The sequence below is a fragment of the Hydra viridissima genome, unplaced genomic scaffold (genome assembly GCF_058129835.1).
Source record: "Hydra viridissima isolate aposymbiotic clone 2 unplaced genomic scaffold, HvirCarnegie_v1 scaffold_7, whole genome shotgun sequence".
In the NCBI taxonomy this organism is placed as follows: domain Eukaryota; kingdom Metazoa; phylum Cnidaria; class Hydrozoa; order Anthoathecata; family Hydridae; genus Hydra; species Hydra viridissima.
The window spans coordinates 17789219-17801979 of record NW_028324306.1 but is presented as its reverse complement, the minus strand read 5'-3'; the positions used below and the strand labels follow the sequence as shown (position 1 = coordinate 17801979).

The 12761-nt window shown below is 28.0% G+C and overlaps 1 protein-coding gene across 2 annotated transcripts; it reads left to right on the top strand.

Annotated features, from left to right (window-relative positions):
* The first annotated feature begins 508 nt into the window (after nt 1–508).
* LOC145184074 (growth factor receptor-bound protein 2-like) lies at nt 509–8080 on the top strand. 2 transcript variants are annotated; one of them, XM_090092788.1, is made up of 7 exons: nt 509–672; nt 1227–1381; nt 2193–2290; nt 2854–2954; nt 3066–3087; nt 6885–7053; nt 7190–8080. In XM_090092788.1, the coding sequence occupies exons 2-7, from the start codon at nt 1298–1300 to the stop codon at nt 7361–7363; spliced, it is 648 nt and encodes a 215-aa protein (XP_089948914.1). In that variant the 5' UTR covers nt 509–672; nt 1227–1297; the 3' UTR covers nt 7364–8080. The 2 variants fall into 2 exon arrangements, with proteins under 2 accessions (XP_089948914.1, XP_089948913.1); XM_090092787.1 differs by lacking the exon at nt 509–672 and having other exon boundaries at nt 1215–1381.
* The last annotated feature ends 4681 nt before the right edge of the window (nt 8081–12761 follow it).

The window sequence follows — 12761 nt, the reverse complement described above, 5'->3', positions numbered from 1 at the left end:
TTTATATTTTTAAACACTTTTTTCTTTTGTAAAATTGCTTATTTCTGTTCTCCCTACAAATTAAATAGTTTTTTTCAAGAACTGATTATTAAAGGAGGCAAGTCGAAAATGGACTTGAATCGCTAACAAGACGCATACCATGCATGATAGAGCACCTGGTGGGTTTTAATGGTTGTGAGAAAGAACAAAATATTTCAAGCGAACCAAAGACATGTAAAAGTTTCTCTTTTGACTTTCGTCAAGCGAAACATGAAAATTTTTTTTACTGTAATAAAGAACCACTTACTACTTTCTGGTTGTAAAAAGTAGGACGACATTGTGTATCTATATATTTTCTCGTGGATTAGATGGAGAAACTGCGTTTTAACTGTCCAATTACAACAGCTACATTCGATTATTCATTAATCTTGAGAAGTTCTGTGCTAAATCCAGTTTACCGAGTTTTTAAAATATTACTAGTACTTCATAACCTGCTTCACAGTCAACAATAAAAATTATTTTGCGTAAGAAAACGAGCTCACAGCATGGAGGCGAACTCATGCGACAATTTTACTAACTGTTGTACTAAAACTTATACATTAGAGACAGCGATAGGATTTCACTGGTTTCTTTAGCCATTTGAAACAAAGAATGACATTTCTACAACTTCAGTCAACTTACAGGACTTGAGTGGTACTTTTAAGAATGTTTATTGCTAATTAATTTGTTTAAACATTAATCATTTTAAGATTTGTTTTCTTTTATTAGTGGTTATATTTCCTCTCTTTAATTAAGAGTATGATTCGTGTTAATAAAAAAAAATTATAAAAAAATCAAAACACAGATTATTTGCGGAGAAGACAAAATTCGTTTTAAATTTTACACATTAAAATTAAAATAACAAGCGGAAAGCCAAATATATATTTCGGCATTTACTGATGTCACTATGAGAAAGGTCGACAAATCAAAGATAATTATTATCAATAAAAAGTTGAAAAAATTGAAATCTTTTGGTACGTACGTAAAATTTTCCTTAAACTTATTTAAAATTTGAAAGTTATATTAAAATTAACTTTTTTGCATCCATTTTATTTAAGGTTTCATACGATAATTAATCGCTAAAAAAATAAAAACGTTTAAATAGTTGCAAATATTCACAAATCAACTCGCGATTTGTTTTTAAGTAAAACATTTTTTTAACAGAGTGGGTTTGACCATGATTAAAGTCGTAGTTTATTATAATTTAGTTTGTGACCAAATTGAAATAGTTCATAAAAAGGAAGCAAAATAAATCGTCGAAAAAGTTTGCACTAACGTAATGGAGGCAATTGCCCTTCACGACTTCAATCCTCAGTCGTCGAACGAAGATGAATTGCCTTTTTTTAAAGGCTCTATCTTAAAGGTTAGTTTAACGTTGTTTATCTAATTGGGGATCTTGTTTATATTAAAATTTTCTTTGTGAAGTTAATTTTTGAAGTGTTATGTTATTAATTTTTGAAAAATGTTTCCTCCAGAGAGTTTGTGATCATCTGATGCTAATTAAAAGTTTCACAATTTTTTAAGAAAATTTAGGGGTTTTTCAAGGATCCCGAATTTCTATAAAACTCATCAAAACGACACCAAATGTAATCATTTTATGTACAGTATTATTAACTATAACATGTATGAAAAGTATGTATCTGTAATGATTTAATACTTTTTTTTACATCCCCAGATAACAAAAACATGTAGTATGCTATATAAAGATTTTTCTTTGAAGATATTGCTGTTTTGTAGCTGTTTTATTTGTAACATCCATTAAAAAAATCTTTTACAGTCAAAAAACTAAGACTAATGAAAAACATTGATATTTATGACAAATTATTCTTATAGAAAAAAAAAAAAAATGAAGTTCTTGAAAGTTTAGTTCATGGATAAGAATTGTATTTAAAAAGAAATCTATTGATGTAATTTTAAAAAAAATGATTGCCATTCTGCTAAAATATTGTTGCTGTCAGTTTATCCAATATTCTGTGTGACTCATAAGAAAAGAAGATTTCTTTTTATGTCATGAATTCAAAAAGAATCTTACATGCTTTTGTAAAAAGCAAAAATATAATGATTTAGGCTAATCTTTTTATACAAACCAAAAAATTTAATAAAAAGTGCAATAGATGCACTATAAATAATAATTTTAAAATCTTGTCCAGTTTTTTTTAATACCATATTTTTAGGTTTTGAATATGACAGATGATAAAAACTGGTACAAAGCTGAGCAAAATGGCAAAGAAGGTTTTGTTCCAAAGAATTATATACAAATGAAACCTCATAGGTAATATAGATATTATAGTAATACAACTTTACAGAAATAAATTTTTATCAAAAGGCATATTTCATGCAAGTTTTTGTTTTGGTACTTAAAATTATATTTAATGTGAATTATTTTCAAATGGATTTAAGCATATGTTTTAACAAATTGTAGATACTTAATCCTAGAACCAATTTACAAATCTCAGATCCTTTTCTTGGAACCAATCTCAATTTATCTATTTAAACTAAAATTAGTAACATAATAAAGAGGTTTGTTTGTTAAAATTTTTATTGCATAAAAATGTAACAGAATTTTAAAGGTATTCAATTTCCTTTTGAAAATGAAAAGTTCCAACTTATATAATGTTCAAACATTTATCCATCAAAACATAAGTGAAAGTTGACCTTAACCTTAACCCTTAAACAAGGTTTGTCACTAAAATGTGTTTTTATTTTAGTGAGAAATGTATATAAAACCATTTTATAGAGACCTGTTTACAAAAAAACTATTTTGTTGTTGCTTTGTGTCACAGAAAAATCAAATTGTTTAGCTTTAAAGTAATCATAGGTTTTTGTTTTTCGTAGCTGGTATTATGGAAAAATTCGTAGAGCTGAGGCTGAACAGTTACTTTTGCAGGAACCACATGATGGAGCTTATTTAATCCGAGACAGCGAGAGTACTGCAGGTACTTTTGTTGTTATAATAAAAAGCCATTTTATATCTGACAGTGTTTGGTTAAGCCTCAAATTGATTTTTTTTTGACATGCTTTAAAATTACTACTGGATCTTTTTTTAGGTGACTTTTCACTATCAGTAAAGTAAGTCTTTTTTCTCTGTTTGTTTTCCTCTTTTAATTCCTGTAATTTTTAACTAAATATTTACAGTTATTTTGGGTATTGAAATTATTAAGGCTGAATAGTATCTGATATGATAAAAGTATTTTTTTCAACAAAATAAGTTTAAGAAAACCAAGATCATTCAGCCAGCAAGGCTACAAAGATTATGTATATACCAAAATTATATATATAGTGTTGTATAGTTAGTCCACCTTTTTTATTATTATGTCAATAATTCTATTTGGCATTAAATGAATAAGATTTTTAAATTCATCTAAAGTTATGTGATCCCAGCATTCGTTTATTTTTTCTTTTAACTCATTGACAGTCAAATTGCTTTTCATGTGCATAAACCAAATGAACCAATTCAAATGTTTTAAATAGGATTAAAATCTGGGTTATTTGGAGGCCATTGTAAAATATTTATTTTATTTGTAACCAATTTCTATATGACTTGAGCTATGGATCTCCATCCTGGTGATAAAATTGGATTTTCGCTAGTTATTTTTTTAAAGCAAGGTAACAAACTTTCTTTAACTAGTTCTGTATAGTCTTCAGAATCTAATGATTGCCATCAACAAATACAATGATTGATTTTCCTCTACTTCCAGAGGCTGTCCAAACCATTAAACTACCACTTCCAAAATTATATTTAGATTTTTTTATCTTTTTTTAAATCATGCTAATTATACTGATGCTTTTTTTTTTTTTTTTTTTTTTTTATCAGACCATGGAACATCATGCTAATCTAGCTTTGTTTCAATTTCTTATGATTAATTAATGGGTTTGATTTGGTTACTCACTGAATAGTTCAAGCACTTGCAACTAATGATAAATCACGTTTTATCTTCTCAGCATTGATTGCTTTCTAATTTAAAAATTGCGTATTGAGCGTGTTTATTAATTATCTTTTTACGTTGTCTTGTCTTCTTAAAACACATTTCCATTTCTTCCTTTAAGAGTTATGAAAAAGAGTCTTTGATCTTTATATTGTTTATATTTCGATCTGTTTATATTTTTTACTATTTCTCTTTCACTTAGGTTCTTTGAATAAAGAGCATCAATTTTACCACACTTGTAATCAATGTCTTTTGCTTTCCCAAAGTTCTGCTCATTAAAAACACTTCAGATTCCATTAGTTTTTCTGCAAGTTGTGTTTATTGCAACAAATATGATAAAGGATTAAGATGCTCTGATGTGACTATAACATACAGTATTCTTTTAAATTAATCATTTGGTTAGCATGCATTCTTTTGAGTCTGATTAACTAATTATGCAAAGTGTAACCATGAAGTATTCTAGATTGTTCCATTATTTAAAAAAAAAAAAGGACAGATCCCTTTTTAAGTGCACCAAAAGTTCAAACAGAAATTGAAAATGAAATTGGAATAGCAGCTAGAATGTCTAAAATTTCAAGAAAACTAAAAATCTACGAACTATAAAATTATACACTAAAAAAGCATAAGCCTATATATTAAAAAGAATGTTTACAAAAAACAGTTTATGTTTGCATGGGACCATGTTGATGAGCTAGAGTTTTTTGGAGAAGAGTCCTATGGTCAGATGAGTCAAAATCCAATATCTTTAAATCTGACAGGTATTGGCAAATATGGAGAAGAAAGAAAATGTTAATGATAAATATTAATGTGAATAACCTCTTATTTGTTTTAATTAAAAGTTTAACATAAAAATATATACTTATATGATTAGTTTTGACATATAAAAATTTAATTACTATTAATATAGTTTATAATGATTTTATTTTTGAATCATTTTTACACAAGTCATGCTTCAGTTAATTCTCTATCAAATGACTCAGTTTTAAAATTATTTTTAAAGCTGTTGAGACTTTAGTTAATGCATGCTGACCGTATGATTAATTTTGAAGGATACAGTATAAAAGTTTTCTTTTAATTGATTAGCTTTATTATCCCTGTAGTCTCAGTGCAACAAACTCTCTGAGACTTTCTACCTCCAATCATGTTTTATAATTGAGGTTAACTGAGTATAGCATTGCAAACTTTAAATATCTTTGTAAATAAAACTTAGTTACAATAAAACTTCTGGTGCTTTATACAGTAGGTTACAAAAGTATAGTCACACTCATTTTTTTTTTTTTTAGCATTTAAAAAATTTTTGTTTTAAACTTTGATAAAGAAAAAAAGATTTTAATTTAGGGTTTTTTATTACTTACTAGTAAATTTTGTAAGGATATTAAATTTAAAAAAAGAATTACAAAATATAATAAAACATTAAAAATACATCAGTAAAATGTTATGATAGTATACAAAAACAAATATTTAAAATGTTCAAGAGTTTGGATGCACCTTCTATTTAACAAAGAAAACAAACAAAAAAACAAAAAATTAATATTTAATGTATCCACCTTTAGCCTTAATACAACTCAAGACTCTTCTTCGTAAAGACTTAACTAAACAGTTACACATCTCAAATGGTACTCTATACCAGATTTCCTTTACCATTTCTTTGAGCTGTTTTAGCCTGTTAATTTGAACTTTTGCCAATTCATGGTCTATCCATGCCCAGATATTCTCTATAGGGTTCAAATCAGGTGAGTATGGTGGAAAAGGCATTGCTACAATACTATTTTCTTCAAACCATTCCTTAGTTTAATATCCAGTATGAGATGTAGTGCCATCTTGCTGAAATCTTCAATTTTCAATCTTCATTTCTAAGCTCAAGATCTATTGTTGGAATTAAGTTATTTCCCAGGATAACTATATATAATCTAGAGTTAATTCTCCCGGATTATGTTTGGCACATACCAATACCTTTGTAATCAAAATATGATTAATAGAGCCTCTGCCTTTTTGTGATGTTGGTGAAATATAGCTCAAAATTGCTTTCATCACTCCAAATTACTTTTTTTCCATCGTTCAATGGTCCGATACCTTATTTCATGACCCCATTTGAGTCTTCTTTGCTTATCATATGGCCTCAGGAAGGGTTTTTTCAAAGCAGAATAAACCCAATTTTATATTTGTTCAAAATTTGACAAGCAGTGCTTTTGGAAATTTATGTATTCCAGCTTGTATTGAATTGAGTGGTGATTTCTTCGTAAGTTAGTCAGGATCTTTTCAAACTAATCTAAAATTGACACTTTTGTCTTGTCTAGTTGTTGCCAAAGGTCTACCAGACCTTGACTTTTTTCTGGCACCATGAAAAATCCTCATAGTTAATCTTGGTGGTCTTGACTCATTTTTCTAAAACTCCAATAAATTCAGCTATTTTCTGATTGTTCTCAGTACCTTGTTCTAGATGAGCAACTATTTTCCATTTTTGTTCCTTGGTTATTTGTTTTTTTTACCCATTTTAGTATTTTTTTAGAGCAAAATTAACTTCACTTTTAAATATTTAATTATAAAATAACTAGAATAATTTCATATTTATACCTAGATTTAGTTTTAATTTATAAATATATCGAAAATCACATCATTCAATTAAAAAAAAAAGTGTGAAAAGATCAAAAGTGATAGAGATATAAGGTTTTTTAGAAGGTGCGTCTAAACTTTTGAACAATTTAAACATTTGCTTTTGTATATTATCATAACAACTTGATATAATATCATTTATTCCATTTCCACTTTCTTTTTTATATCTTTGTATTTATCAGTGTTATAATATACATTCTAAAGATTTATGGTTATCTCATCAACACTGGAACATTTTGTATCTTACGCACAATTTAATATAAAACATCAAAACTTATCTCCCTGATATTTAGAACTTTCAACAACTTCATTTTAAATAAATTTTAGGTTTAACAACCAAGTGCAACATTTTAAAGTTTTGCGTGATGGTGCCGGAAAATACTTTTTATGGGTGGTCAAATTTAACTCTCTAAATCAGCTTGTTGAATACCACAGAGCAGCAAGCGTTAGTAGATCACAGACAATTTATTTGAAGGACATGACTAACGCTCACGAGGTATTGCCAACATTCATTATACGATCCTTTTCAACTTATTAACTATCGCCGCGTTAACTCAGTTCGAGTTTTTGGATAGGCGAAGTTTTAAAATCTTTTCTTCATGTCGCAATTCTTTGAGTTTTAATTTTTATAGGTTGGCCGAGCCTTATTTGATTTCGTCGCTCAAGAGGAAAACGAGCTTTCGTTTTCTCGAGGAGATCTTGTTAAAGTGACGGACACATCTGATCAGCATTGGTGGAACGGTAAATTAAACTCTCGTGAGGGTATGTTCCCTGCCAATTATATACAACTTATCGCAACGCGTTAACATTTGAAACGCTCGAGGAATTATTTTCGATAAAACAGCTTATCTTTATAACGCTCACGATCTTTTTTGGAAGTATTAACTAAAATTTCATGTTCCATTGGATTATGTTTGCTTAATATTAGGGTATTTTATAATTTCCTTTTGATTCTTTTCGTTCTGTACAAATTTTATTACGTATTAATTTGATAATTATTTTACGTTTTGTCGGTGAATTGCGAAAATGTGTAATGAGTTCTGCGGTAGTGTTCAAGAAAATTTGTCTTTTTTTAGATTTTTATAGTTTTCCGTTGCAATCTTTTGAAAGTATAAATAGCGGTTTGCACGAATTTTAACGCGTGCGTGTTTATATCAATGCTATTGACTAATTCTGTGAATTAATTCTATAATAAAAATTTTTTGTTCAAATGTAGTATTATTCTTTTGTTTTTTGCTTTGATTTTTAGATCATTATTGTTTGTTTTTCTTTAAAATTTTATGTAGAGATAAAAAAAAAAAAATACGCTAAATTTATAAACTGCTTGTCGAAATCAAATAACCTTAATTTTTGTCTGGTATTTGAGTTTTTATAGAAACTTCGTGGGAACCGACGACTTTTTCTATATGTACAAATTATTTTTTTACTCACCAGATTAAATCGTTTTGTTGTTTATGTTTGTACTACGTTTGCTATGTAAATCCGATATTTGAGGTTGAAAAACATTTTTTTATACCGGTAAACGAATTCTTTCTGGCTTAGGTTTCCTACCCAACAACAAACTCAGTTTTTTTAAAATTCCTGTTGCACCTGATAAAAGGTAAAGTTCGCAATTCAATTTCACTTATTTTTCATCAATTGACCCAACTCACGAACCGAGAAAAAACCACATATGGAGTCAGTTTCTGGTTTCCAAAAATTAAAAAAAAAACAAACGTCCAAAATAAGATTTAAAAATCTTGCACAAAACTGAGATAGAATCTAAAATTAGTATCTTTAATGTGAAAATAATTTCTTGCTGAGGTCACAAACTTTGTACCAAATTTTGTATCTCATTACTTTTGGAAAATTACTTTTGGTGTCGAACGCTTTTTTTTGCTTAAAATTTTGCTTTAAATATATTTTGTTTTTAAAAAAATAAAAGCTTGTCAATTTTAGTTAAAAAAAAAAAAAAAAATCAGAAAAAAATGTTTTAAAGTTTTAAAAAAGCATCTGGCACTCAACTAACTACTTGGTCGCGAACAATCTTAAATTAAAAAAAAGATTTGAGGTTCTATTGATGTAGGTGGAATAAATTTAAGAGCTTTGAAAACTCAATACTTTTCTTTTTCAATTAGTAACTGAAGAATTTCCACAGGTAAGTAACTTCTATTTTTTGGATGAACGCAACCTTTGTATAGCAACCATATATATGGATTAAAAGGTTTTCTATTTGTACACTTTACTTCAAACGTATGAAAATGTCATCGTGAATATAGGTAAGTTCCGGTAGAGTGTAAATTTAATTCTACCAGAAGGTTTAGGATTCGGAAAGTTTATTAATCCATCTATTAAGAACTAAACCATTAACTATTGCTGATGGGAGTACATTTCTATGTAAGTTAGTCTACAACAGCGCGATAGAAAGAAAAAAAAAGAAACCTCCCACCCATGCAATTCAAATTCGCATTCAACGATTACTCTAATCTTGCTTTGTTATACGAAAATTTGTTCCACTTACTTCAAACAACGTTATAATTTTTTTTTTTTTTTTTTTCATTTGCATTTTTATGAAAAAGACCCTAATTAATAAGACGTCCATAAATGGTATGGACGCAGTAAGAACAAGAATTTCAGAACGCATTTTTTATCCAACAGTGGTAAAGATTTTTCAATTGTTAGCTTAAGGAGAAATGTAAGCAAACAAATGAAATTTATTCCAAAACACTTCCACAATTAAGATGAACAAGAAAACCCACCATCAACTTATAATACTCTGACTTAATGAAGGCTCTACAGTGGGTACCAAAGTATAAAGACTAATTTAAAAACATCACTCACGTGTAATTATTATTACTTTTTTTTTTTAATTTTTTAATTTTTCTTTAATTGAGCATAAAAAAACTTTCTGAAAGTACTTTAAAAAAAAGAAGACATTTATATAATTGTCAAACACTTGTCAATTGCTGCAGAGGATCTCCAATCTGTAATGATCATATGTAAAAAATATCTGTGGACTAAGCTACTTAAAATTTTAAAAACCTATTTCATGCATAATGCCATGTAAAATATAAAATGTGTGAATTTCGTGTTTGTAATTTTGAAAAAAAAAACAAAAACAACAAAAAAAGCAAACGTTATAGATACGTCTTCCATAATCTTAATTTGACTTTATAGAATGGTTGTTTAAGAGAATATGACGTTATGGCTTTCAGATACCGAGTTGTAAAGAAAATATGTTAGTAAACATTAAACTGAAGCCCCCTCCCCTTTCCCCTTCCACATGCCTTAAACGTCAAAATAATTTTAAGGTTATAAGAATTCATTTGGCTAAATCGAGATTAACAATAGTTTTTATTGAATTGTTGGCTTACAATTCAATAAAAACTGTCATTACATATATTTTAAACGTTTTTAATTTCTTTTTTTTTTTTTTTTCATTTCCTGCACATGAAATTCAAAAAAACGAAATTCATTTACTAAACTGCGATGACTTAATTTCATATAAACATTAATTCATTTCAAAAGATCAAACAGTTGAATTAGTTAAAAACATTTTTCCGGTACCCCACCATGAAATTCCCACCATGAAATTAGATTTAATGAGTGGGGTGCCGGAAAATTGATGATAAGATGAATGAAAAATTGTTTTTCTGTTAAAATTTCAAAAGACAAAACTTTAAGCATTGTTTAATTATTGTTACTCCCCATATACATGTATATGCATCGCATTTAAAAAAATGCAATAGAATATCAATATTTATACCTTTAAGCTTATAAATCCCATTTAATAAAATTTTTCTTTAAAATAATTAATTCAAAATCAAAAACAATTTAAAATAAGTTAAAACTTAACACTTGACATAAATGGAAACCTTGATTTCCCAACTTTTGCCTCACTTTATTCTTAAGGGGAAAATTTAAAACAAGATTTCTCTAACTCGATACAACTTTTGAAGCTGAAATTTTCAATTTATATTCATAAAAGATAGATGATAATATTTTAAAAGCAATTTTTTAGAATAACTCTTGAAAATTTTTGATCTTGTTTTAATCTTGTTCTAAACTTAAAATATCATGTTTTAAAAATTGCAAACTCGTGATAAAGCGCAAAAAAAAGAATGAAAAGTTTGATATATTGTTAACAGAAGCTCAACCAATTAAAATTAATACATTGTGGGTCCTTTTCTATTTCTTTTTCCGCGTTTATAAAACCTTTTTTGATGGCTTAAAGCTGCTCTCTCTGTTATCTACTCTAAGTTCTTGAACTCAAATTCATTTTTTAAATCCTATTTTAGTCCAGCTAATACACTCCTTAACTCAACGACTTTTCTGCCAATAAAAAATTTATTTGGACATTTCTTCCAAATGAAACCATTAAAACTTTTGTTGCTATTTTGAGTTTGACCACGCAAATTTTTGACAACAGGGTTTCATTTGTTAAAGCTCTAAATATAGAGAAAAGTACTCTAACTACTAATGATAAACTTAATTTAATCTTGCTTTTTCATTTGGTAACTTGTTTACCCTGTCATAAAAACCAACTATTTTTAGTTTCTGGGCAAAACATATGGCGCACTGACTCTCCGCTTGTGTCACTTTTGTAGAATAAAACTGCCCAAGAAGCTTTTGTCATTGCATACAAGTTATTTAAATTTTGTCATATAGCCATACTAAAGTAATCTTGATGGTACTTATTGCTAAATCTGCCTGACAACCTTTTCCACTAATTCATTTTTTATCAGAAAGAAACTGATTTTTAAGTTTTTCTAAAAGGTTGCATGGTTTTTAACTCTCTTTTGGTAATGTCCTACACAATGAAGTCTGTTTGTTTTAAATCCTGGATATAGATTACTAGAATCAATTTCATTATATGCAAAACCGTCACCAGATGTCATCTTCTCCGATATATTGTTTACATCTTAAACCATGTTTTACAACTGATCCTTGCAAAGGTTAAAGTAGGATTTCAAGAATAAATGGATCTTGATGTTTATTCATGATTGACCTCACAAACATGATTGATTTTATACTCTGGTACTAACTTTTTCTTTGTTTCAACAACGTTTGCAAACTGTGATAAGTACATTCATACTTAGACAACTCCCATTCTCTGTGGATATATACATCCACAAAATAATGACAATACCATTTAAAGTTCTTAAAATTTAAATTTTTATAGAAATGACAATACCATTTAAAGGCTGATGGACCCTCTTTAGCAAGGTGCCATCAACAGAAAAATGAAAAGCAAAATTAGTATTGCTATTGCTTGCTTTAGCAATTTCTTTTGTTTTATTGGCTGCAGTAGACATACTGACTGAAGCAACTTCGCTATAAACATCGAACAATTTAAAATTTATAATTTTATTTTTAATTTCTTACACTCATCGAAAATAATATATTCACAACTGTAGCAAATTTGCATATTGATTGATAACCCTAACCAACCTCAAAAAAAGAAGTAACAGTTTTTCAAATTAACTGACGCAGTAGAAACACTAGGAGTACTGTCACTTTTTCTGATACAAAATTGAGATGTGTGCAATCTTTTGCACCATGAACAGCACAGATATTTCAAAAGTAAATAAAAACATAACCCATTTTTGTTTTTTAAACTGTTAAGTTAACTTATTCGCGAATTTCGGAATACTTTACTTCATTTAACATTAATCTTAAAGTTTATGATAATATTATGGTTAGTCTCATTTCCAGTTAGTTCAGTGAGCAATATTTTTTTTGAAACTGATAAAGAAGGATTAGAAAATGATGTATCGAAGATTTTTACTGTTGATTACCAAAAAATATTTTTTTTCTGGTTTGAGCAAGGGAACGGCTCATATTTTATTTTTAATTTAAGAAGAACAGCTTGAACACGTGTCTCTTAGTTTTAGCTTTTAAAATAAACAAGAAACATATAAAGTTATACCTTGTAAAACGAATCGGTTTTTCAGTGGTTTTTAGAAAAACTATATGGTTTTTCAAAAAAACCACAACATGTTTTTTGGTTTTTTGAAAATCCAGTTGGTTTGATGCCTTAATATTTAATGCGTCGTGGTTTTTCAAAAAGTCAAATGTTGCATTCGCTGTAGGCTTTTCATCAAGTTTTTAAGTTTTGAAAAACTTTAAGATAAAGGCTGGACCCACCGTCAACGCTTTGCCATTAAGTTTCAGTATAAACTATATTATTTAAGAATAAATAAATAATAAAATCTTAATACTTTC